Consider the following 27426-nt stretch of genomic DNA (forward strand, 5'->3'; position numbering starts at 1 on the left):
GTGTTGTTTTTTAGACAGCAACTTCTACTAGAACAGAAAAAAGTCTTTAAACATTTATTTCTTCACTTTTATTACCAAAACAATTAAAACTCAAAGATTTGGCTTCTAAAAACAGTTCTTTGGTTACAAGTTTCTCACTTAGTGACTTCCTGCTTCACAGTTTTTGGCTTAAAGGGATAGTGCAGGATTTTTAAAATGAACAGAAGCTCACTTTTAAAAAGTCAGTACTATCCCTTTAACTTCAATGTAGCTTACAGTGGCACAAATGTTACATTTTTCTTTGGGGTAGCGATGAGGAGTCACAATTCACTCCTGAAACTACAAGGATTTTTTCCTGGTTCTCAAAACTTGACGCTATATTGTAGGTAAGACGATGACGACTCAGAACTACTCCACAGGAAGCTGCTGAACCTACATTATTGTAACAAATCAGCCTCCTCTGCTGTAAACAAAATAACTATTTTGAGTTCATGCATACTGTGAGAAACCTCAATAAATACAGGATGGAGACTAAATACTTTGGTCAGATGTAAAACCTGCTTCTCAGGAGTTCAGAGCTTCTGTTTTATCCTCCGAGGGACTAATTGAGATCACCTGGAACAGCTCATCCTCCTTCAGCATGCTCTGAAACACAAACAGGAAGTAACATTTCACATTTCCAGTCAATATGGAAACAGTATCGTAGCATATCAGCGAGGGAGGCCTCAAACCGTCAGGTTGTTGATTCCCTCTGAAAAGGCTCCAATCTCTCTGACTGTTCCTTCAGAATCCTCCATCTGCGTGGAAAAGGAGACATGGCTCAGATTTTACTTAGTAAACAATCTTGAACGACTTGCAGTGGAAACTCCTCTACCTGCTCCAAGTGCTCCAGAGTTTCTTCGTAAATGCGGACGTTTCTGTGGAAGCTGCTGCTCTTCGGCATCTCCACGTTCATAGGACAGATGTAATCCTCTCCGTCGTCATGACGTTTCCTCCTCAGGGAGCCAAAACCACCAAACGATGAACGTCTCGGCTGAAACAAACAAGTTCTGCAAGTGCAATTTTTCCAAAAAGACATTAAACCACAGAAGCAGATTTGCAGAGTGATTAATTACCTTAACCTTAGTGGTTGCTGTGAGGACGCTGTAATCCGGGTTTTCCAGACGTTCCTGTTTGAGGCGCTGCGCCTCTGAGCCGACCAGCAGGTGGAAGTGTGTGGCCAGGTGGCGTCTCAGCAGCGTTTTACTGGGAGGAATGTTGAGCAGGAGGGCGAGCGCTTCCACGTTGAACCGAGGCTCCAACACCTTCGAAACACAAAGCGGTTTGTCGATTCGATTCCGGAGGTTCCTGACTAAAAACACTCATCAGGTTTTCACCATCAGTCCTCCATGAACGCCGCTCCCTCTAAGGTTGGGCGCGTATTCTGCCAGATCCACGGAGCGCAGCCACTCCATCACTCTGTGGTTGGTCCACCGAGAGATCTCAGCCGGCGTGATGTTGCTCTGCACAAACAAAATGAAATATTAGCATCAGCTGTGAATCAGAGCAGAAATGTCAGGTTTCGAAATACCTCGTCAGAAGGGCGGCGGCGCAGACAGTTGGACTCATAGGAGTTCAGACGCAGCACCTGGATGGCTCTCTTGATGCTGAGGTGATGAAGAACACTCCCGACCTTCAGAGACAGCAGGTCTTCCTACGAAGGACGAAGAAACAGCAGCAAAGTCTCAACATCTTCAGTCTTTTGTTTACTTCTTTACAATGAAATTCTACAATTTAAAGCAGAGAATGGAGTTTGGGTACTAGAGAAACGTTTTTTTTATTATCCAAACTTGTTGTCAAAAGCTCCAGCTCACCACGGTCATGTAGTGCAACATGCGTCCATCGACTCGGGCTTCATCGAAGTTGCTCTTGTACTGTGGGAGGCCGATGTCATCCAGCCATCCTGAAAAAGAAAACAGTGCAGAAACTGAACCCGCTGCTGGAGACAACAGGCCTGCTCTGAAACGCCGTCACTCACTGGTGACCCAGTTGTGGTCCAGTTTGCCCTGAAGGTCATCGCCCTCTGAGCCAAGAGCCTGCAGGGCAAGCTGCAGCTTCTTCCTGTGGAGAGGCAGCTTCATTCCCAACTCCTAACAGGGAAAACAGGAAGAGTTTCAGAGTAAAATACATCAATCTTACAACAGTATGATGCTAAACCTCATTCAACAAGTGAAGTTGTGATTTGTGAACAGGAAACTACTCCCACCTTCTCCAGATCATGCTGTGATGCCTGCAGTAACGTTTGTCCCGATTTGACCCAGTTCTGACCCTGAGCTGAGTACAAGCCGAGGCCCTGCTCCTGGAGCCAGGAGCAAACATCCTCTTTCCTCCACCGAGAGAAAGGAACGTCAACGGCCCTGAACACACACAACAGGAAAACCCAGCCATTACCAGCCATTCTAGAATAAATAATTCATGTCACTTGGGTCTTTTTATTTACCACCCAATTACTTTATTTTGATCTATTAGACCACTATTAGGAACCATGTTAACTTCTGCAGTCGCTGTCACTTCTTCTTCATGGCGCTCGCTACATTTGGCCTTACTGCGCCCTCTGCTGATCATGTGGCACACTTTCAGATTGTTTGCAGTTCACATACTAGTTGCATATATTTGGACACAATCTGATTTCAGAAAAAAGTTGGAATTGAGCATTAAAGCCTGCAGTGTTACTGTAGCATTAGTTTGGTATAATCTGACTAAACGATCTCAATAAAAGTAGGTTGTTTTTTTTTTCCACAAATTGTAAACAGAATTTAATAAGTTTAATCAGGTTTGAAAGTTATTTTCATGAGTTACTGTATTTATGGTATTTAACAGCTGAGTGTTAAATAAAACAAAGAACAGAAAATATACCAACAGAAAGCAGATGTGTATCAAATGAAATATTGATAATTATTGCAAATCTCAACTTGTGTTTTGTGTCGCGTGACCAGCCGAGCCGAGGCCCGGCCGTGGCTCGGACTCCGCCCCTCCTGAACTCCGTCTCAGCTCCGTCGTCCAGGTTCAACGAGGTGGAGTGGCTTCTCTTCAACCTGCAAGAGACGCATGTTTAAATGACAAACGCTGAGTCCAACCAAAGATCATACTATACGCCTTGTTTTACCTGCCAAAGAATTTCCTGAAACCGCTCGACTTCTTCTTGGTTTCTGGAGACGACGGAAGAGGAGCCGCATCGCGGGGTTTCTGTGGAGGAACACCGGCGAGGTCGAGGTGATCCGTGCCTTTACGTTCAGTCTCAGCTGTCGAAGACCAAGCAAGGTACACAAGATCATTTTGATTCACTTAACCTCACAAAATAACATTTAAATACATGCATTTTGTTCTGACTTTAGCAAAATGCTGCTGTCAAAGTCTCTATCGACACTGCAGAATCTATTTCAGGCATCGTTCTTAATTAATAATGACACTATGTGCATTCAGTGGTACTCCAGGTACAGTATCAGTTAAGAAACCATAAAAGTGGTAAAAAAAAATAAGGTTCTGCTCACCCAGGTTGGGCGAGCTGGCCGTCTGTTTGCCGCCACGCAGCTTAAAAAAGCCTCGGCCAAATGAAGCACGAACTTTCTTGCTGCCAAAATTTCCATCATTTGTGTTCCCCTTAGAAGAGGAAGCAGTTCCTGATTTGTTCTTAACATAAAAGAAAACAAAACAACCACTAGATGGCAGCAGAGGGACTTGCAGGACAGCTGCAGAATCAAAGCTCAAAATATTTATCTTTAAATAAATGATAGATATTTAGCTCTATGTGCTGTTCAGGTGGTTCTACCTGCTCAGTGTTGCCAGTTACAGCTGGACCATCACCATGTGAATCATCTGAGGGGCTGAAAAAAAAATGCAATTCAGTGAGAAACAACATAAACATGTTGTTCAAACATCAACTGAAATACCAGCGAATTGGAACCGAAATAAAATTAAAAATCATGGATAAAGATCTACTTTCCACAAGGACAGCTAAAGTTGATGTTTCATTTGCTGATTTTTTTTAAACAGAAAATGACAGAAATCACCAGAGTGAGGATGCAAACGTTTCATTAGGACAAACGATCAACAGCAGGTTCTGCTAATGGGCCCATAAAACAATCAGTTCCAGTAAAATCACATGGTTTTTAGTGCCGGTACAAACTTAACCTAAAAGTTTTCACTCCTCCTGCAATTTTACACTTTTACTTGTTTAACAATTAAAACCTTTAATGTATTGGGATTTTATGTGGAACACTAACCCAAAATAAAACAAATTTTTAGTTAAAGAATGTTTTTAAAAAGATGGTTTTTGTATTAATTTAAAAACAAAATGGTTGTTTATCAAATGACTCATCTAAATTCTTAAGTTAGTATATAAGGAAAACAGAAACTACTATAAACATTTCTAATATTTATTATTATATTGTCTCATAACCATTTCTAAGCATTAAAAGACCATCAACTTGTCAACATTTTCAGACTTTCAAGTGTCGTCGCCCCCTGCTGTCCGTTCGATGAAATGTAAAGCAAGGTTCTGTTTGTACATTATGACTAACCGTGAAACTTCAACATGTCCCAAAGCAAAGTGACTCAAAGATGTTCCAAAGGAAATGGACAAGAAAACAGGACAAATGACAAACTTACTTACAGCAAATTTACGTCTTAAATTAGTTTTACCTTTGCCCTGCTTGCAGCTGTCGTTCTCTGTCCAGTTCATTCATTTCAGAGAGCACTGCTATGCACGGTATTGACTGAAAAAACAGGAGAAAAAATGATTAATTCATAACAGAAGCCCTGAACTCTCCAGGGAGACCATTTCAGAGTGGGAGGCTGAGGTTGGAGCTTTTCTAAAGGAAGTTTCCAGTCTGGGGTTCATCCTGTGTCAGCTGTTTGGACAGAGTTGTGTTTACCTCATCGCAGCTCCTTCCTGCATCCCCCTCCAACTCCAGGGTGACCGGATCCACCTCCATGGACAGAGAAAGCGAGGGATCATCTGTTATATCAGCGTAGTCGTCTTCTTTCAGCTTCTCTGTGAGAGAACAGGTCGTACAGTCATGCACTGAACCACAAAGACGGCTATAATCTCCTTTCAGAGCTTTGGCATCCTTTAGGGCTCTAGAAACCCCAAAGAAAAAAGCTCTGCAGTCAAATATAGTTTAACTGATTGGGTGTAACGTCATGTTTGCAGAGTGAACCACCATCTCACCTCTGACCAGCTCTTGTACTCTCCTGCACTTCATGAGTGATTCCTCCAGTTCTTTAATCCTTCTCTCCTGTTGACAGACAAAAGCTGAAGTCATGACGCATCTGGGAAGCTGGAGCAGCTGCTGACATGCTGCTCTGTACCTTCTCATCGTTCTCTGACGTCAGCAGCTCCAACACCCTCTTCATTTTCACCATCTCTGAATCTGGAAAGGTGCAGAAACAAAAGTTTTGTTCTGGAAGTTTAGCTCTAACTCCGTGTGGCTTTCAAGGAGCCAATAAAAACAAGAAATAATGAGTCAACAGGGACTCAGGTTGCAGGGCAGCAAGGTTCTTATTTCAGCTTGTTGGTGTTAATAGCCTGAAGCAGTCAGTCAAATCTTTCCAGTCTCGAGTTTCCACTTCTTTTGGTCCAATTTTTAAAGTATAAATCCCAAAGTTCACCATTTAGTTATGACACATATGAGCAGACGGATAAATAAGAGAAGGATTCTTCATAAAAATAAATATATATACATTTACAACCCTGACAATCCTCTTTATAAAACTGTCTTCAGAAACCAATCTTCAGTCAATTCCCTGTAACGCAAATTGCTACAAGATTCATTACAATAACTTGTTGGGGAATTTGAACTAATATCAGTTAGGACAACATTTAATTTCCGTTTGGGATCAATGAATTTTAACTTAAATCAATGGATGGATTCATAAATAAACAGATGGACTGGGAAACGTCTCCTTTCTCAAATGTTGGCAAATGTTTCTCAGTTGCTCCATAAACTGGTAAATGTAACTGCTATTGAACAAGGAAGTCCCTCCCTCATGAATTTTTTCACATTGATGGAAAATTGTTTGAGTTTAAGTAACTGCCAACTCCCACCTGCAGGTGGCAGTATTTCTTCTCTCTATTACATAGTCGCCTGTCATGTTTCTTCTTCTATATCAATAATTCGGAAGGTGTTTTAATGAGGAAAACAGACTGTAAAATTGCTTGCAAATATTTCTAAATCAGTTCCACAAACTTAATGATTTTGACTGCAAAAAAAAAAAAAAAAAACAACTCTAACAATCGCAAAATTCAGGACTTTACATCAGTTCAACATGTAGACAAAGTTGTTCATCAACTACAGGGAATAAAAAAAAATCTTTTTGGTGTTCAAATGAAATATTTTCCAAAGCAGTAGTCACAGAGAAATCCCAACAAAAACAAGAAACGAAACAAGGAATTCAGATTGTTGTGAAAACATTTCACACCTTTGTCTGCCCCTGTGATTTTGTTGTGGGTCTCTCCCTTCAGCCTCCTCAGCTCATGGTCTTGCTCCTCCAGATGCCTCTGCAGATCCTGCATCTCCTCCTGAACAGAGTCAAAATGAGTCAAACTGCAGCAAAAAGATTCGCATCTGAGAAGACGTGAACCAGGCGGTTTGTTCCATTTGCCATCGCTTCTGACTGAGACCGAGGCAGGACAGCAACATGTGTGCACAACTTATACACATTTATCTTAAAAACTGTACAGAAATCAGTGGATAAGTTAGTATTTTAAGTTGTGGTACCGACGGCATTCAGTGCAAACTTATGCAGATAAAACATGCAGAAACAAATTTAAAGAGTTTCACTTCTTCCTTTCACTTCTACCCAAAAGATTAACGTTCAGAAAACTCAAGCAGCACTCATTGAGGCACTTACAAAAGTGTGATGAAAGTCAGGAAAGCAGTGCTGAGCAGGTGAGAAGTAGGAGCTTTTAGAAAGAAGAAACAGGCTGGAGATTAAACCTTCACCTCATCTCCAGTGAAGAGCTTTGAGTTCCACTTTGGATGCTTAAACGGTAAGCAGGTTGCAGAAAGACATTAACAAAACGAGAGATGAACATCAGGAGCAAAGTTAAGAGCTCAAGAACGAAATAATAAGCAGAGATGATTAGATGAGAGTAAGTTATGGTTGTTAAAAACGCTCACTTTGGCTCCTTTTAGTTTCTTCTCACACTGCAGTCTTTCATTCTCCATGTCCGTCAGCCTGAACCTCAGGTCTGTTACTTCCTGGTACAAACCCTGAGGAGGGAAAATAAGATGAAATTATCAATAAGTTCAATGCAGACACTGTTTAGCGAAGCTTGGTTTCAGTATTAAGTAATAAAACATAAAAAAGAGGTGCAAAGCCAAATTTCAGTTTTATTTCTAACTAGAATTAGAATTTTTATTTGTTTGGCACATTTCAGCAAAACAGTAGATCCAAATGCTTGAAAGTGAAAGTTAGAATGAATCTGTTTCAGTTATTAATTAATTAAAGACAACTTCACAAAGTTTGAAACTGTCTTTATCTGTCTGAATATTCAGGTCCATCACTACAGCCACAGTTTGAGCCTCAACAGTTTCTACCTGTAAAACTTTCCACAAGTTTCACCAACTGAAGTTTAAGGCCTTTTGATTTTTGATCTCTTTTTTCTTGTTTTTGTTGCTGATGCGAACAAATCCGCCTTTTTACGGCAACAGTAAGAGCCAGCTATTCTGTAATCAATGTGTGTCTGCCAGGTAATTCAACATGATGATTGTAGGAGTTAAATTTAAAATGGTGATAGAAAGAAAAATAAACATTCATAGATGAATGTGTGCTTTTAGAGTCTATCCCAGGCAGTAAAAGGACACGATGGAAACTCTTACTCTGGAAAGTTGAAATCTGAGTGGGTGGATGGGGGTGGGGGGATTCAGGAAACAGCTGCTTGAATAAGAAGGGAGTTTGGGCCTCCTTTGTGACCCCCTAAAAAAGTTCAACCAACACCACATGACAGATCCGAGTCCTCAAGCCGAGCGAGACGGACTTCAGTGACTCTAAAAACAATGAGTGGACGGACTGGACGGCCGCCAGGATTCATGCTGCAGGTGCAACTTCAAAAGATATCTGCTCCATTTCACAGCCACTAAAAGTACATTTTCAAAGTGCGGATGGGGGGGCGTCTTACTTCGTTGCCCCTGTGATCTCGCTCCAAAGTGGCCAGCTTCAGCTTCAGACTCGACACCTCGGTCATCAGCTCCAGCTTCTGGGTCTCCAACGCCGTCCGGTTTAGCAGCTCCTGAGGATCAGGACGGACGGTCAGTAAAGTAGCAAAGCCTTTTCTAAAACAATAACAGCTTTAGTTTCCAGTCTGCTGCAGTTAATGAAGGCAGCGGCCTCACCTGCTGAAGCAGCTCCTCTGCAGCATTCAGCTTCTCCCGATGAAGCTCCAGACTTTTATCCAAGTCCCGGATCTTTTCTCCCTGCACCTCCACCTGGTCTGTCAACACACTGACCTGCAGTAACCACAACTTTCATTTTAAAATCGTGGCGTTTAACCTGACTTGATTTGCAACCTGATGAGCCGTTTAAGCAGTTCTAGCAAGTCCTAGAGCAGCAAACTACTGAAAACAGAAAAAACTTATTTGACGAAACTCTGCAGAAACAAAACATGTCAAGTATTTTTAGTCTCATCTTTAGAGCAAATACCTTAATACACTTTAATTAAGAAAAACTAACTTACAAGTACCTTTTCAGCAAGATATAGGAGCTTGTTTTACATAAATCATTCCTTAATATTGATGAAATTACATCTATTTCATCAATATTATGGAGTATTATATTATTAAACTATAATAGTTTAATTTTTTTTTGTTTTTTAAGCATTTCATGCTTAAATTTTGCCCCTTTCCCACCAGAAAACTTAAACAATGCCCTTCTTGGCTCAGCCAGCTAAGCAGTAAATTTAAACAATCAAACCAAATTGGATATTTATTAGCAATAGTTGTGTTTTGCAGCAATGAATGGACGTTTTTTTGTTCTTCACAAACCTGCAGAATAAGACACTCTTTGTCACTCTCCAGCCGTGAAAGACGTTCCTGGTAGACGGCCTCAGAGCCATGGACGTTGGTCTGAAAGAAACAGAACAGGCCATTGTTTCTACTGTTTGTCACACAGGAGCTAAAGTTCATATTTCATAGGAATCAACAAAGGATGGGTGAATATCTAGGGCATTATTATTTTAGAAAGGGCCAATAAAAAACCTCTGAGGATTCTTTGATTGCACGTTCCAGGCCATCTAAACAAACAGAAAAGAAATCTGTTGATGCCATGAATGTAGAAATTTAGTTAAACATGCAATTTGCAACATGCAAATCTTTATAGATTTTTCCACGTCACCGTTGCAGAGGGACTGACAGTAAATGTTTAATTTACTGTCAGTTAAACATGACAGTAAATTAAATTGTGGAAATTCTCCAAATGTTTTGGTTCACCAAGGCGAGTCTTTCAGCGATGAATCTGAGGTCTCGTCTTAATCTTTCAATAAAAAAAAGATGCAAATGATTAAGATTCCTGGGTTTTGGCTCAAATCCAAACTCAATAAGAACCAAATTCTTTAGCCGTTTTATACATTTAATTAAGAATCAAAGTTCCAACTTGGCTTTCAGGCCAAAAGTCAAAGTTATTACAAAGTTCTCCACCATTTTCAGGGTAGAAATATGAAAGTAGATCAGGGTTTAGATATGGAGCCTTGAAGTAAAGGAAAAGCAGATGGATAAGAAACAAATGAACCACTAAGTGGAAACTACTGCCAGGTAATAAACAAAGCTGATTCTCAAACCTCTTATTTTATTGATAATCAGACAATTAGTGTGAGTAATGAAGATAATGGAGATATTAAACCGTGATGCAGTTTCCAAAGCTCAAAGCTTAACATTACTGTACTTATTGTCAAGTCATGATGTCAAGCATCCTTCTCTTGCAGAAAAATTTATATTTATACATGTTCTCATAATTATTTCTTGCTTGACTACATTTTTAAAGAGAGAAATCATTTTAATCCATACTTTTTTTTTTCTTCACACTTATCTAGGTCTAAAAATGTACTTTAAATTCATACATTTCCATATTGAATCAGAATGCTGCAGTCTCTGTGAGACATTATTCATGTTTCCTCCTCCGTGTTACATCAGAACCAGTCAGGTCTCTGACGATAGCGGCTGAAATCACTCCATCTTTCTCTGACTCATTAAAGCAGTGGGAATGAAGTGGCTCCAGCGGTTTAAACACAGACATCAATTACGGCTTTGGAAGACTCCAGGTCATAAAAGCCCCTCTCCTTCTCTTACTGTCCGTCCGTGCAGCCACTCTGCCAGCCCCTCGGCGGTGGAGTCCGGGATCTGACAGCGCAGGTTGTCCCGCTCCTCGTTGTCCATCAGCTCCAGCGCGGCTCTGAGGTCCTCCAGCAGGTGAAGCACGCGGAAGCCACCCAGGAAGGGAGACGTGGGCGACTGGCAGTCAAACAGCCCGTTGGAGTAATCAATGGCCTTGGAGCCTGCAGGAGCAGACAGGAGAGTTAACAGGAAGGCTAAATTTATTTCTGATGAGTCAGAAAAGAAAAAGTCAAGCGATGACGGAACTAGAAGTAATTGGAACCCTAAATGAGAATCAAATGTGTTCTCAGTCGCTTTAAAGCTGCACTGTAACTTTTCAGAAAGATTTATGACTGAAGAGACTTTTAGTGTTAATCTGTGGGAGGAGAGAGCAGATGATAGAGAAATAAAGCTTTTTACGCAACTGGGTTTTTACTTCTGTTTCCAAAATGTGCCGATTTTATAAGGTAACAAAGTGGAGAACAGCCTCATGTCCATTAAACCCGAGTCACATGATGAAGTAAACAAACTTTGCTGTGTCCCTATTAATCTGAACAGTTTCCTTTAGAGAGCTCTCTGACTAAAACTGGATTTAAAGGCTTGAACTTTACTAAAACAATATAGCTCTGGACTCATTTCCAATTGATGTAAAAAGAGATTCAACGTTAAGATGATCGGTGCCTTCATTTGGAACTAATTGACCAAGAAAATGATGTTATTTTACTATCTTGGGGTTGAAGCCAATTCAAATGAATCAATTACATTTTTTTTAGTTCTGACCCTTGTTATCAGTTTCTTTAAGGTACATTACATTTTTTGTTTTCTTTTGCAAATATATTACAGCATATCTTCACATAAGATATGATCCTGTACAGTAACATAGTACCTATTTTAATTTTTATTATTATTATTAGGATATGGCAAATATATAGTAATATTTCGGCCCACTGACTTTATTGCTTTAACGATAATATTGTTGCTTGAAACAGTTTTCAAGTAATCTAAAGAGAATAATGGCATAATAATAATAATAATAATAATAATAATAATAATAATAATAATAATAATAATAATAATAATAATGCAAGAACCCATTATCAGAAATCAATAAACTTTCAATTCTAATTAACAGTTAACACTGTAACTGGAAGATATTTTAAATATCCAAAATAAAAAAACAAAACAACAGAAATAAATAAAATGAATAATAATATCTGTGTAAACAAAACTATCTTTCAAAAAAAAAAAGTCTGAAGTTTATTGTCATCCAGTTTTTGGTGGACAAAGAGAAAAATTATAAATCATTAAAATGGAGATTATTGAGTTTACATTTATCATGTGATTAATTGATTTATTGCGACAGGCCTACTGGTGTTTTATTTTGATATCACCCTTTTCCTAACTGAGCAACTCAAATTACAGCTTAAGCTCCATAATTATTGTTAATTATATTCTTACTTCAGAATCCGTCAAACAGCATAAATCAATCTTCTCCATTTCTGCATTGTTTCTAATTCTGTCTGCTTCATAAGCATCAGCCTTCACCAGAACACACAATGTTCCCATCATGCATCTCTGTCGGCTCCACGCCATCTGCCTTAAATGTCAGCTGTAATCAAGATCTCCCAGATTAACAATGAGGGAGCCGAATAAACAAATGAATACTAAAATATTCAGACAATCACAGCAGTGAGGAGGTGAGGCTCAATGATGGTTGCGGTTTCTGTGGAAACTGGAGAGACCGACGGGTGTCATGTGATCAGCCGTCGCGCTCCCATTGGAAAGGTCAGCGCTATAATTACACACATCAGCGGAAAAGTGGGGACTGTAAATCTGTAGGCTGGTCTGCTCATCTGCAGCAGTGGAAGTATAGCGAGCAAGAGCCAAAAGTTCATATTCCAAACGCAGAGCTTGAAGAGTCATCAGCTTCCACCAATTCAGGGACGACGGAAACTTCCTGCAATCTCTCTCATGCAGTGATGCGGACAAATTCAAAACGCCTCCATTTTCACAAACTCATTATTAAAGCAAACGTAGGAGAACTAGGAGGACAACGAGTTACAGTTAAGTAGAGAGTGGCCTTTGCAGCCTGCAGTTTAACGTCTTCCAGATGGGAGCAGATCCCATAGCACGTTCTGCCCACTTACATAAAAGCTCTTGTTTAGAGGGGTTACCTGCAATAATCCCGTCCATCTGCTCCAGGGCCGCTGCCAACATCTCACTAGCGTCTGACATCATCTTCTATTCAACCGATCTGAAAGAGGAAGAGGGGAAAAGTTAAGCTCAGCTTCAAACCAGCAACTGCACACATGCAATTTTCAGCTTTATTAGCAGATGTGACCTGACAGTAAATCTAAGAATAAAAGGAAAAGTATTGAGAGAGTTTGTCTTCTGTGTTCTGGGAGCTTCAGCAAACAGTCTGGCGGGTCTGGCTGCCCTGCAGCGTCAGGTCAGATTTACTTTACAAAAAGTTAAAGGTTCATCTTGTTGCATAAATAACTTTACCAAACTCATACAATTAAGTAGGGCCAAAAAACATCAGGTGGACGACAATAAATCAAAATATGAAAAAGTTCAATAACTTCAGTAAATGTTTTATACATTAAAACTTAGATTCACAACACACAGTGGTATATTTCAAGCAATATGTAGGTTTATTTTTGGTATATAAGGCTTTCAAGTAATGAAACCCAATAGTTCAGTTCATCTAAACATTTAAATATTACATTAGCCCAGTATAAAAATGATTTTTTATGTTGCAGTCATGCACAATTATAGGGAAGGACTGTCTAATAGATAGTCACTGCAAACCTCCTCAAGGGAGTTGAGCTTTTAAAAGCTCACTGACAAATGAAAACAATGACTGTTTAGTGTTATGTACATAAGAAACATTAAGTGGAAGAAAAAAATGTCACATTTTGCCATGTTAAGCCACTCCTGCATCAGCGACAAGTAAAGAGGATGATGGGATTTTTGTATTATTTTCTGTGAAACTGAATTTTGAGTTTCATTAACTGTCAGCCATAATCATCCAAATTACAAGAAAAACACTTGAAAAATGACCCGTAGAGCCACTTACCCAGCTGTTCTTAATTAAAACCAAAAACCACAGCAGCAATTACAGTTTACCACAAATCTGCAGTCCTGAATATCAGCAATCAGCGCGCAATAATGAGAGCGCTCTGCTATACCATGTCAGGCCTCAGCAACACAGAGTACAGACTGGAATTCGTTCAGAAGGATGTTTAGAGCCGCTACGTGAGGAAAAACAGGAAAGACGAGCCACTTCCGTCGAGTGGGGGGACAATAATGAGCAAATTACTCACATGAAGTCCTAAAAACTGTAATCTTCACTGCAGCATGCAGCAAATCCATGAGAAAATCTAACAACTTTGCTGAGCTGATTATGAGAAACAAGACCGTTATGTTGATTTGAAATGATTAGATGTATTCTTTTTCTTAATTTGCATGAAATAAAAAGAGAAATTGCATTATCGGGAATTGGACGTCAGCTTGGTACAGGGTCTCATTCTTCTCCCAAACTGTATCAAATTAACCCTGCAGTCCTTTCAGCCCCAGACAAAAACAAAGTGATCTCCACTCCAGGGTTTATTACCCAGCAGGCTGCGTTTCCGGTGCTGCTATCAGGAATAAAAGTACTATTCTCCCAGGGGTCTCCAGCCTTACAGCGTTGGCATGATCGGCATCTCAAACCTCCATAACAAAGCTGGACAGCATCCCCATGACTGCTCAACACGCATCACATGTGTTTCTGTAGCTAAAGTGAGTCACTCATCACTTCCAGCAAAATGTGATTTGCAGAAATGGCGACGGTGTGAAGTACGCACAGCGCCAGGACGCAACAGGAGGGAGGAAGGGGGCTGGAGCAGCGGCTCTGCTTCATTTCCTCTGTCTCTGGGGTCACCAGGTCAGAACCCTCAGGGTACCAAACGAGCATTAGGAGTGTAATTAAACCAATGACCTCAATATATAAACTTTTAAGGCTTCCTTTAAGCACACAGGCAAAGAAAAAAGGCAGGAATCTCTTTCAAAATGCTGTTCATTTTGATTTAGATTTGCAGCAGCCACAGCAAATGAATTACTGAGCAATAATGAAAAACAACTTGCTTTTCTGTTTGACTTTAACGACGCCCCGAGGAGTTCAGGTTAAGGAGACCCACAGACGGACATCTTACTGAAGTATTTCCGTAGTTTAATGGGAATCATTCATTCTCAAGGCAAGAGCTTTATTTATTTAGCTGTTGAGAGAAACTTACAGTCTAATAATCCATAAATACTGAAAATAAAATATCCAGTTGCGCTGATTCAACATGGTGAACAGATCAGTAAAGATGAAATTGAATCAGCTCCAAGGCAAAGTCGGGGTCGTCTTCAGAAAAAGAAAATGCTTTTTTGAGTTTCATGAGAAATCCCCTTTAGCATTTAGCAGATAGACTCTTAATAGCCCACATGGAAGTAATTTCAGGATAATATCCTGGAAAACTGAAATCCAATAAGCAGCCATTTCTGTGGCATAAAGTTCCCACGTTTAGCCCCTCAACCACAACTGGGACCCCATGAGGCTGAAGGAATCCCCACATTCACATCACAGCTAGTGACGGTTCCCATAAAATAACTTAGAGCTTTTCTAATGTCTAACATCCATTGATCAGTGTCCAGGAACCTTTAATCAAATTTCCATGACTTTGTGTTCCCTCAGGGTATAAATAAAGTGTGACACAAAGACTCCTAAACAGAAGGAGGGAACCAATAGCTTATCTTGGCAAAAAAAAAAAAAAAAAAAACAGTTTTAAATAAGATAATAGCATCTTTTGGCACCATTATAACGGGAGCCTGACACAGAGAAGAAGCTTGTTTACATAACCTGTTGGGATCATTAAGTCTCGATAGCAACCATTTGACACCATCTGCTGGGTGAAAGCATATTTTCCAAATGTTGGGAGACCTAAAACTGATCAATAATTACAGTAAGAGTTTTCCAGTAATTACTTGTGTGCATTTATCTTCCTACAGCGAAATTAAACAGAACATCATTCCTAATTCTTTTCCGTTTGTATTTGTATCAATCACAATAAATTAGTGATTTTCTGACCCCGAACTAAGAGAAAAACCCGTAGATGAGATCTCACCACTCAAGCTATCCAAACAAGGGTCTGGATGGGGGGGACTGTGATGGATGACAGAGTCCAGACGCCCACAGTGAGTGGAGGCCGAGCGCTACACACCACTCACATTCCTGAGCAGGTTAGTCTCCTTTAACGCCTGGTACCAAAATCCCTGCTGACGTCTTCGACCTTCACATTTCAAAACATTTCCAATGATCCAAAAAAAAAAAAACGCACAAAAAAAAAACACAGGAAATGTGTAAAATTATCATCAACACAGATGAAGTTGGCTTTCAGAGCAGAACTGCTCCTCCAGCAGGTATTTTTTCTGTAACCAGAGCCTAAATTATCAGTGACATCAGGCCTCTATTGTTGTTCAGGTTGTTTTGACTGTAACACACACACAGCATCCTGCCTCAAAGGATCCCAAAGTGTATTCTGCCCTGATGAGAACAGCATAAACATCTGAGAGTAACTGAATGAAAGAACAAACTTGTTTAAACCAGACAATCCCAGAGATCCAGGACCAGATTAACTAGAATCAGATAAAATCAGGGTTTAAAAAATGGAGTGAACCATTTTTTAAACTACAGACATTTTATGTGAATTAGGAAGGATCCCAACTTTAGAATCACTTTAAAAATGTTCTTAAAGAATGTGGCTAAAAGAAATTAAACATTATTGAAACTATAAAAAAATCTTGATCTGCAGCCAAAAACAACTAAACATTATTCATCTTATCGCTTTCCTCCTACGTTGAACTAGTCTCTCTGTGTCTCTTGCAGAGTTTTGGTTTTAACATCAAGCAGCTGGACTGAGAGACATACAGAGGGAGGAAGGAGTAGAAATCCTAAAAAATAAATACGAGGATAGGATTACGTGCCCATATAGTGAAAAGTTGATCTTCCAGTCTCACAAGCCTCCTTCCATCTGCAGCCTACTTCCAGCTGTGCTGCAGATGTGCAACTCTTAACCAAACTGGCTCATTGGAGGGGAAGCTGTATAATTTCTAGAGAAAATACAGCATCTAGATCCAGTGGAATTGCATTTTTTATTAAAATAAGGATGAATTCAATATTTTAAGGACTCTATAACAATGTGTGTGCTTCCAGTTGCATATAGTGATGGTGAAACCATGCTGTGTGTTGTTTCCTCCTGGCTTTCTGCCAACCACTTTGTTCCAGTTGGTTCTTACACTCCTCTATCAAAGATGTTTAAAACAGACACAGCGACTAAATCCACACACACACGATCTATAGACATAACCTAAAGCTTTGAGCCACCATTTATAAGTTTAACCTACATCTAAATCAGAAAATTAGATCATAGAATCATGTAAATCAGTCTGGTTCAGGCTAATGCAAACATACTCTAAATGGAGGCAGCATTATATTTAGGCTCCATCCAAAACATTGGTTGGTTAAAACTCCTGCTCCTTATTTGGTGTGCCTGTAGTTTTCCTTGTTTTATAGGTAAAGATAATTGGGGTAATGAGTTTTAATCTCTATTTTAAAAGGTACGTAATACAATATCAGTATTTCCCCCAATGTAATATAAGCCTGGCAGGCCACCAGGCTTTACTTGTGCCCCCACCAGGCTAGGCATTGTTTATTTATTCGAGTCTTTTCCAAAAGTTTGCATTTTTTAAAGACTTTATGGTTGGTGTTCAGGTGTCAATATCCCAATTTTTCAATAATATGATTATAAGAGATATTTTCAAATTCCCAGTCAAGTTTAAACTTTTTTTTTAACTCAAAAACACGACGGGCCGCTGGATGAATGACTTCCCTAGCGCCCAACCACCGGGCTTAGCAAATTTTCTGGGGGAATCCTTGAACATCATTAGAATCAAGATCATGAAATGCTGATGCTGTGCTAATAAAAAGGACTATAATATGGTCAAGGATAGATTCAGTCTTTTTGCATATCCTCAGAAATATCTCCATTTTCCTTTAGTACTAATCACCTGACTGTCTAAACCATCCAAGGCTTATTGTCTGAAACTGGCACTAACAACTTGCATTCTTTGGGCATAAATGTTTTGCTATAAATGGTTCTCAGAGGGTTCTTCCATACAATACTCCTAAGAAATCTGCAGAAGTAGTTTTCCTGAACCAGTCTTACAGGTGTGGAAAAAGAAAAAATTAGGAACAGAAATGTTTCTAAAGAACATAAAAATTGGACTAAATTACAGCTTTTTGTGTTGATTTCATCCAGGGAAGAATTTCGTTTTCAAAATTTTTACACACCTTCCAATTCAAGAGTTAAAAAAATTCACTAAATCTGGAGCGCACCATAAAATCCAGATTATACATTACCAGATTAGACGTGGGAAAATGATGCTAATGTTTGGACTACATAGATACACTGTGAATTTTGCATAAAAAGTACATGATTTGTCATTACAGAGGCGGTCCTAGCCTGTTTGGTGTCCTGGGCAAACACCCCAAGACGCCAACAATTATTTAAACTTTGGAGAATTTTTAAAGATACATATATAGAAGTAATGACGTAGACATGAAATTAACTTTTGGATGTTGGCCCCACTTTAAAGCCAAGCTTCCATCAAACACTCCTCTTTTGTTTACCCTCCCCCATGAGAGATGTTCTGGACTTTTAGTCTGAGCTGCTGTGAGGTCAGATTGTTTGACAGAAACGTCAGCCAGACTTTAAACGGCTGCTTTCTTTCTCTGCAGTGGCGGTGGCCACACGGACACGCCACACAAACAAGCCTTTGTCTTTCCCAGACTCACATGGTAGCACGGTAACACTGATCCCAAGTTATTGCAGATTTTCCACGTGGCCCCAACTACAGAGGCACAAATCACATTGGAAGAGGGAAAAAAAAATAAAGAGCTGGAGGAAATGAGTAAGACTTCCCAGCTAGCCAAGAAAAACTGCAGATATTTCCTTTTGTTATCAAGAAGAAGCCAACAGATATGGTGACTTATGGCTTAATCTCAAAGTTGTTGCTTTAAAGATAAAATAAAGCTGAAATAAACTATTTACATAAAAATAGACCAGAATTAAAAGAGAGGCATCCCAAAGTTCAGGAAGACCTTGACAGACTGGTGACAGGAAGCGCTTCCTGGTACATTGTGGATTTAGAAATGTCTTCCTTCTCAGAAACGTCCATTTTCCTGTGATCCTGAAGCTAAACACACAACATACGCTCAGATACTGAAGCATCAACTGAGCTCAGTTTAGAGAGGACTTTACACAGCTCTTATGGAAAGAAAATATTCTTGTTACCAGGATGATTTGAAGCAAATGTTTTAGATTAAGCTAATATCTTAATTGAATTTTAAAAGCATGTAAACATCCCTATAAATCTGAAAGTGACAGCTCGCTTCTTCCAAAAGACGCCACAGCAAAAATGCAAGGAATGCAGAAAGGATAAAAGGTTCCAGAGACAGAAAGGCCCAGGCAATTTTTGGACGCGTGACTTCAACACAGGCAAGGACAGGAAGTTACAAATCTATCAGTATTCTGATAACAAAAACCTAATTTTGTCCTTCTATCAGAGTCAAATAAATGACTCTTTTGTTTAAGGCAGCCAACTGAAAAGGCTAGAAAATATCAGTACAACTTTTTGGAAGCCATTAGTTGGGTGAGTAAGCTCAAAGTACAAATATGGCTGCAAAGATTGAGGGACACAAAATCCTTTGTTATGATTTCAGTTCTGGGGAAGCCAAGAGAGCAGAGGTACGCATGGCGCTGCCAGAAGCCCCTGCTGATCCTCACTGGGAGGTTTTTATTTAACTCATATTTATAAAACAGAGGTTTTACCTCTCAAACTCTACACTGTTTTAAGATAGGATATAGCCATTCTATGTAAATGTTACGTCAACTCCAAGAATACAAGTGCAATAAATGATGGATAGACTATTTGTACTTTATCCATACAAATAATCACAAAAGCTAAAACGCTCAGGAAAGAAACTTATTTAAAAACAAGTTGAGATTGTTATATATATTTGCTGGAGACTCTGGGATTCAATAAGACCCATTTGTCACTTTTTAAGTTTTAATAACCAATATTTGTGCCAAAGTTAATGCTAAAGGTTAACAGTTAAAAACATTGCATCAGAATTTAAAACTCACATGTTATTGTGTTGGTCCAAACTGGTGTCCAGTTAAATGAAAATATTAGGACATATTTGAAATTATGCATCACAAAAGGTCTTATCTAGATGTTTTCAATCGGCTTTATTCTTCATGAAATGACAAATTAGCTGGTAGCAGACAGCAGAGATAATGTAGTAGTCTAAGCATGTCCCTCTGCTGTATTTTGTAGCATGATTGGAAAGAAACACCATCTATTATCACAGCTTCTGAATAATCAAGACTTTATATTCTATATTTTGTTTTTTCTTTATCAAACAGGCGGCTATTATGCAAAAATAGCACAACATCAATGGAAGTGGGAAAGTTCTGATTTGGGTAAAAATTGAAGTTTATAAGTAAAACATAAACTTGTATGAATTTTTGAACACATTAAATGGACAGATGTGTTAATATTGAGAGGGTGGAAAGTGTGAGTTTTTAAGGAGGGAAACCCGTAATAATGCCAGCTAGTTAGGAAAAGGAGTAATTTTTATCATTTAACATTTAAACTGTTTCAGTTATGATTAAAACATATTTTAAATGCCTAGTGTGTGAAAAATTAGACAGCATTGAAGCAATTTTGTAGCTACAAAAAAATTCCTTTTAGTCAAGCTATTCCTGAACTGCAGTGCATCCTCGGTGCACAAAGGAGCGTAACTGCAGATCCTTCTATGTAAATATTAAGTATTAAGTTTTCTTTAAATCTATTCTTGGTCTTTAAGACTTCAAGTTGACTTCAGTAGATTGTTTTGTTCATTTTAGATAACCACATTCCTTCTTTAAATCGATGCATATAGATCTGCCAACATGAATTGGCAGCTTTTTATTCCATTTATCAGCCTGGAATAAAAAGCAACGTTCAATCAGTAGATTAATGGTTAATTCATTGAGATCTTTACCCTCATCACAGTATAAATATGTTAAAAATCACTAGTTACATGTAATTATTTCTTAGATTTTACTCATATTGTGTGGTCCTACTTTACAGACAGGTTCCATTTCATTTATTTCCTGACCACTTTTTATATAAATCAGATCATTTATTGAACTGAAACATTAAACTGTAATGAAAACAAATGATAGCTGCAAGGGGGCAAATGTTTTTCTAACAAAAAGCACAAAAATGAACTTTGAAGATGACAATTGTGACTATCATAAAAAGCAATGTATCTATTAAAAAGTTAATAAAAAATTAAGATTCACTTCTAGTTATTTTATATTAAATTGGTGTAAAGCTGCTTTGTTTACAACTAGAAGAAGAAATTAAAGCTGCAAGCAGCCTCGAACGGCCCTCGCAGCCAAGCGCCGCTCCGGCCTATTGCCACCGCTGGGTACTAGCAACCGTCGCCTCACGTCAGCCACCACAGAAGCTCTCACGCAGTTTTCAGCTCCTCCGCCCGCACCGCGGAAGCTGTTGCTCAGTTTCCATCAACGCTGGGCACGTGCTAACACAGAAGTTGTTGCGCAGTTTCCGCGCCCGTCCACCAGGCGGTACGCACTGATGCGTTCGGAGGCGCTCCTTGACGATGCAAAAAATGTGGTGCAGATTCATTGGTTTAGCGAGGAAATATAGCTGGCGGATTAATGTAGGACGTGCAGTGGAGTCAAAATATATTTCAATGCTGTTGTTCTCTTTAGAGGTCAACAAAGGTCATACGTATCCAATTTGGCGTCAGTCGGATGATCCACGTGTCATTTACAGCCGATCATATGCACATGGCGAAGTACTACAGTTCGTCATTTTTCATCATTTTCAGCTGTGTTTCTAAAGCACTCTATTTCATTGTTGGAGTAATACTTACTCAGAGTGGCGAATTACTGAAATGATTTGTAAGAAGTAAGAAAACGCTACATTTACTGCATGATTTAATTCAACAAAAATTATCTGAGACATTTCCATCCTTTTAGAAATTTCATGGCAACGCTCTCACAAAGTTTTCACGCCCATCCGCCCGTGGATCTGTTTGGCATTGGTGGAGGAACACTGACACCTACTGGCGAAATACTGATATTGTTCTTCATCCTGTTTATCTGCTGTTTCATTTGTGGAGCAATACTGACCCCAAGTGGCGAATTACTGAAATGGTTTATAAACGCCAAAATGGGATCAAAATCTGAACTTCAATCTAAAATGGCCGACTTCCTCTGGGGTTTAGACCATGGCTCCAAGAGACTTTTTTGTAAGTCCTGACATGGTACACATGTGTACAAAGTTTCGTAATTGTAGGTTAAAGCATGGCTTGGGGCTGATCATTTAAAATTTTCTAGGGGCGCTATAGAGAAATTAGGCCACACCCTACAAATATTGTGATGGATTCCTGTCGGGGAGTGGATGAAGATCCATCCTTGTGAGTTTGGAGCAGCTGCGCACAAAAATGTGGAATTGAGAGCCAAACGTATGGCGATGGCGTTACAGGTCACTTCGCCACGCGGCCACGCCCAGCTGCTCCATCGAAGCTGGTCGGGTTGGAATCCTCAATACACCAACATGTTTTCTGTGTCTGGGCACAGTTTCATGTTGATGAGGTCAAAGGGGTCAGATAGCGACCCTCCACAGTAAAACATGACACTTCCTGTTCTCATGGGGCGTGGCCTAAGTGATGTCATCATTCGACCATTGGGTATTGTAGGACACCCGATGATGATCAATCACAGAAACTTTGGTGCCTCTGTGAGTTTCTTTTTAGGAGATATAGCAGTTTATTTTTTTATGGCGAGTAGGTGAACTTTGACCCCTGCTAACCCCCCTTCAGCATACTCAAAAACTCACCGTTTTGATAACTTTAGATAGGACATGCCTTATGAACAGACTGACCGAGTTTCAAGCCGATCAATCGAAACCCCTAGGAGGAGTTCGATCAAATACCAAGGCTGTAAATGGCAAAAATGGGGTCAAAATTTGAACTTCAATCTAAAATGGCCGACTTCCTGTGGGGTTTAGACCATGGCTCCAAAAGACTTTTTTGTAAGTCCTGACATGATACACATGTGTACAAAGTTTTCGTAATTGTAGGTTAAAGCATGGCTTGGGGCTGATCATTTAAAGTTTTCTAGGGGGCGCTATAGAGAAATTATGCCACGCCCACCAAATATTGTGATGGATTCCTGTCGGGGAGTGGATGAAGATCCATCCTTGTGAGTTTGGAGCAGTTGGGCCTGAAAATGTGGAATTGAGAGCCAAACGTATGGCGATGGCGTTACAGGTCACTTCGCCACGCCGCCACGCCCACCTGCTCCATCGTAGCTGGTCGGGATTAGAATCCTCAATACACCAACATGTCTTCTGTGTCTGGGCACAGTTTCATGTTGATGAGGTCAAAGGGGTCAGATAGCGACAGTCCACAGTAAAACATTACACTTCCTGTTCTCATGGGGCGTGGCCTAAGTGATGTCGTCATTCAACCATAGGGTATTGTAGAACACCCGATGATGATCAATCACAGAAACTTTGGTGCCTCTGTGAGTTTCTGTGTAGGAGATATAGCAGTTTATTTTTTTATGGCGAGTAGGTGAACTTTGACCCCTGCTAACCCCCCTTCAGCATACTCAAAAACTCACCGTTTTGATAACTTTAGATTGCACATGCCTTATGAACAGACTGACCGAGTTTGAAGCCGATCAATCGAAATCCCTAGGAGGAGTTCGATCAAATACGGAGGCTGTAAATGGCAAAAATGGCCTCAAAATTGGACCTTCAATCCAAAATGGCCGACTTCCTGTGATACTTGCACTATGACATTAATTGTAAATTTTGAGCATTCTGGGGAGCTCTACAAGTGTACCAAATTTCATGTCTCTAGGATAAAGTAAGTGAATAGCAAAGGGTCCTTTTGAAAATTTCTAGGTGGCGCTATTGAGCCATTTTTTTATGGGATTTTTGCAATGACCTTAAAATACAAAATTTTGAAACTCCCTTCACGCGTCCGCCAAGTTAGGTGAGTTTTTGAAAATGATAAAGCCCCCAAAAAGGCCCCTCTTTAGGGGGGCAGAATAATAATAATAATTAAAGCTGCAAGCAGCCTCGAACGGCCCTCGCAGCCAAGCGCCGCTCCGGCCTATTGGCCACCGCGGGGTACGAGCAACCGCCGCCTCACGCCAGCCACCACAGAAGGTCTCACGCAGTTTTCAGCTCCTCCGCCCGCACCGCGGAAGCTGTTGCTCAGTTTTCATCAAAGCTGCGCACGTGCTAAGACAGAAGTTGTTGCCCAGTTTCCGCGCCCGTCCACCAGGCGGTACGCATCTATGCGTTCGGCGGCTATCCTTGACGATGCAAAAAAATGTGGTATAGATTCATTGCTTTAGCGAGGAAATATAGCTGGCGGATTAATGTAGGACGCGCAGTGGAGTCAAATATATTTCAATGCTGTTGTTCTCTTTAGAGGTCAACAAAGGTCATACGTATCCAATTTGGCGTCAGTCGGATGATCCACGTGACATTTACAGCCGATCATATGCACATAGCGAAGTACTACAGTTCGTCATTTTTCATCATTTTCAGCTGTGTTTCTAAAGCACTCTATTTCATTGTTGGAGTAATACTTACTCAGAGTGGCGAATTACTGAAATGGTTTGGAAGAAGTAAGAAAACGCTACATTTACTGCATGATTTAATTCAACAAAAATTATCTGAGACATTCCTATCCTTTTAGAAATGTCATGGCAACACACTCACAAAGTTTTCACGCCTATCCGACCGTGGATCTGTTTATCATCGGTGGAGGAACACTGACACCTACTGGCGAAATACTGATATTGTTCTTCATCCTGATTATCTGCTGTTTCATTTGTGGAGCAATACTGACCCCAAGTGGCGAATTACTGAAATGGTTTATAAACGGCAAAAATGGGATCAAAATCTGAACTTCAATCTAAAATGGCCGACTTCCTCTGGGGTTTAGACCATGGCTCCAAGAGACTTTTTTGTAAGTCCTGACATGGTACACATGTGTACAAAGTTTCGTAATTGTAGGTTAAAGCATGGCTTGGGCTGATCATTTTAAATATTCTAGGGGGCGCTATAGAGAAATTGGGCCACACCCTACAAATATTGTGATGGATTCCTGTCGGGGAGTGGATGAAGATCCATCCTTGTGAGGTTGGAGCAGCTGCGCCCAAAAATGTGGAATTGAGAGTCAAACGTATGGCGATGGCGTTACAGGACACTTCGCCACGCCGCCACGCCCACCTGCTCCATCGTAGCTGGTCGGGATTAGAATCCTCAACACACCAACATGGCTTCTGTGTCTGGGCACAGTTTCATGTTGATGAGGTCAAAGGGGTCAGATAGCGACCTTTCACAGTAAAACATTACACTTCCTGTTCTCAGGGGGCGTGGCCTAAGTGATGTCATCATTCGACCATAGGGTATTGTAGGACACCCGATGATGATCAATCACAGTAACTTTGGTGCCTCTGTGAGTTTCTGTGTAGGAAATATAGCAGTTTATGTTTTTATGGCGAGTAGGTGAACTTTGACCCCTGCTAACCCTCCTTCAGCATTCTCAAAAACTCACCGTTTTGATAACTTTAGATGGGACATGCCTTATGAACAGACTGACCGAGTTTGAAGCCGATCAATCGAAATCCCTAGGAGGAGTTCGATCAAATACGGAGGCTGTAAACGGCAAAAATGGGGTCAAAATCTGAACTTCAATCTAAAATGGCCGACTTCCTGTGGGGTTTAGACCATGGCTCCAAGAGACTTTTTTGTAAGTCCTGACAAGGTACACATGTGTACAACGTTTCGTAATTGTAGGTTAAAGCATGGCTTGGGGCTGATCATTTAAAGTTTTCTAGGGGCGCTATAGAGAAATTAGGCCACGCCCACCAAATATTGTGATGGATTCCTGTCGGGGAGTGGATGAAGATCCATCCTTGTGAGGTTGGAGCAGCTGGAACAGAAACTGTGGAATTGAGAGCAAAACGTATGGCGATGGCGTTACAGGTCACTTCGCCACGCCGCCACGCCCACCTGCTCCATCGAAGCTGGTCGGGTTGGAATCCTCAACACACCAACATGTCTTCTGTGTCTGGGCACAGTTTCATGTTGATGAGGTCAAAGGGGTCAGATAGTGAAAGTTCACAGTAAAACATTACACTTCCTGTTCTCAGGGGGCGTAGCCAAAGTGATGTCATCATTCGACCATAGGGTATTGTAGGACACCCAATGATGATCAATCATAGAAACTTTGGTGCCTCTGTGAGTTTCTGTGTAGGAGATATAGCAGTTTATTTTTTTACGGCGAGTAGGTGAACTTTGACCCTGCTAACCCCCCTTCAGCATACTCAAAAACTCACCATTTTGATAACTTTAGATGGGACATGCCTTATGAACAGACTGACCGAGTTTGAAGCCGATCAATCGAAATCCCTAGGAGGAGTTCGATCAAATACGAAGGCTGTAAACGGCAAAAATGGCCTCAAAATTGGACCTTCAATCCAAAATGGCCGACTTCCTGTGATACTTGCACTATGACATTAATTGTAAATTTTGAGCGTGCTGGGGAGCTCTACAAGTGTACCAAATTTCATGTCTCTAGGATAAAGTAAGTGAATAGCAAAGGGTCCTTTGAAAATTTCTAGGTGGCGCTATTGAGCCATTTCTTGTGGGATTTTTGTGATGACCTTAAAAATCAAAATTTTTAAACAGGCTTAAGGCCTCCGCCAAGTTTGGTGAGTTTTCCAATATGATAAGGCCCCCAAAAAGCCCCCCAAAGAGGTGGGAAGAAAAATAATAATAATAATAAACAGTAGGAAAACAATAGGCCTTCGCAGCGCTTAGCTGCTCGGGCCTAATAATAATAAGAAACAGTACAGAAACAATAGGCCTTCGCAGCGCTTAGCTGCTCGGGCCTAATTAATGAGTAAATATAATCAGGAAAGGTTTAAATCTGCATCATCTGACCATAATAAATCTCCTCCTAATGAGTTACTTAAGGTCTAAGAATAAAACACTCTATTCTTCTGTCCTTTCCCTCCACATTTCATTAAAAAAATGCTTTTTAATAAATTACATTAAAGTTCATTCTTTAATCTGCAGCTATAAACACTAAATATTCCTGTCTTCACAAAATTGATGTAATTTAAACTCAGTTATTTAAAGGGAAAGTGAAAACAATAAATGTAAAAGCAAAAAACATTCACAGCCTATAGATAAATGTGACATTTTCAGAAATTCACAATGATTCAAGTGACCAAACTTTCTACTAATATGTATTAGAAAGACCCCAAAACTTTTTATACAGACTTTACATAAATTAAACAATTAATTTGCAGAGTTAGGGGGTGAAGGCTTTTAAATTACCCGAAGAAACTGCAGCTGGAGTCGTTAATTAAATGAAGCCAGAACCAAAAACCCGTTCATCTTGAATTCTGCCCCAAAAAACTGAACAAAACTTCAATTACACTTTGCTCAACTCACCGCCTTCGGTGTAGAAATAGTTTCCGGCCTGTAATCTTTAACCTCCAGGAGACTAAAATCCCAAAAAGAGTCTTTATTGACTTCTCAGCAGAGCGGCATGCTTCGCCTTCACCTTCCCATTGAATTATCCCAAAGTTTAGGCTACAGAAAGCAATAAACCAAGTTAAGCTAACGGTCCAAAGTCACAGCGGAAGTTGTGCCTTCAAAATAAAGGTTTTTGACAGCATTTCCGCTTGCATCTTATGCCTCCTGTTTTTACTGTGAACTGCTTATTTTTTTCATTTTAAAGTGAACAAATAGCTTTGAGTAGTATGAGGTATCATTTTCTCAGTAATTTTAACTTCAAAATTCTGTAAAATGTCGTAAAAATATTGAGAAATAAAACATTTTTCGGAGACTTTTTGTACACAAATGTATTTTTTTGGAACCATTCAAGATAATTCAAGTT

At 40.0% G+C, this 27426-nt stretch overlaps 1 protein-coding gene across 3 annotated transcripts; it reads right to left on the reverse strand.

Moving 5' to 3' along the window:
* Positions 1-53: 53 nt before the first annotated feature.
* On the reverse strand, positions 54-27137 carry LOC129351523 (liprin-beta-1-like). 3 transcript variants are annotated; one of them, XM_055020411.1, is made up of 26 exons: positions 26979-27137; positions 12500-12579; positions 10302-10507; positions 9003-9083; positions 8355-8468; positions 8141-8251; positions 7140-7232; positions 6963-7001; positions 6439-6538; positions 5329-5390; positions 5189-5255; positions 4893-5011; positions 4660-4733; positions 3788-3842; positions 3510-3618; positions 3125-3260; positions 2931-3053; positions 2225-2375; positions 1997-2108; positions 1833-1921; positions 1550-1672; positions 1356-1481; positions 1095-1283; positions 854-1012; positions 711-776; positions 54-624 (listed from the first exon to the last, which is right to left on the reverse strand). In XM_055020411.1, the coding sequence occupies exons 2-26, from the start codon at positions 12561-12563 to the stop codon at positions 544-546; spliced, it is 2649 nt and encodes an 882-aa protein (XP_054876386.1). In that variant the 5' UTR covers positions 12564-12579; positions 26979-27137; the 3' UTR covers positions 54-543. The 3 variants fall into 3 exon arrangements, with proteins under 3 accessions (XP_054876386.1, XP_054876385.1, XP_054876387.1); XM_055020410.1 differs by having other exon boundaries at positions 3510-3648; XM_055020412.1 differs by lacking the exon at positions 6963-7001 and having other exon boundaries at positions 3510-3648; positions 26979-27136.
* Positions 27138-27426: the final 289 nt, after the last annotated feature.

This window comes from Poeciliopsis prolifica, unplaced genomic scaffold (genome assembly GCF_027474105.1).
Source record: "Poeciliopsis prolifica strain line A6 unplaced genomic scaffold, Auburn_PproV2 SCAFFOLD067, whole genome shotgun sequence".
Lineage (NCBI taxonomy): Eukaryota > Metazoa > Chordata > Actinopteri > Cyprinodontiformes > Poeciliidae > Poeciliopsis > Poeciliopsis prolifica.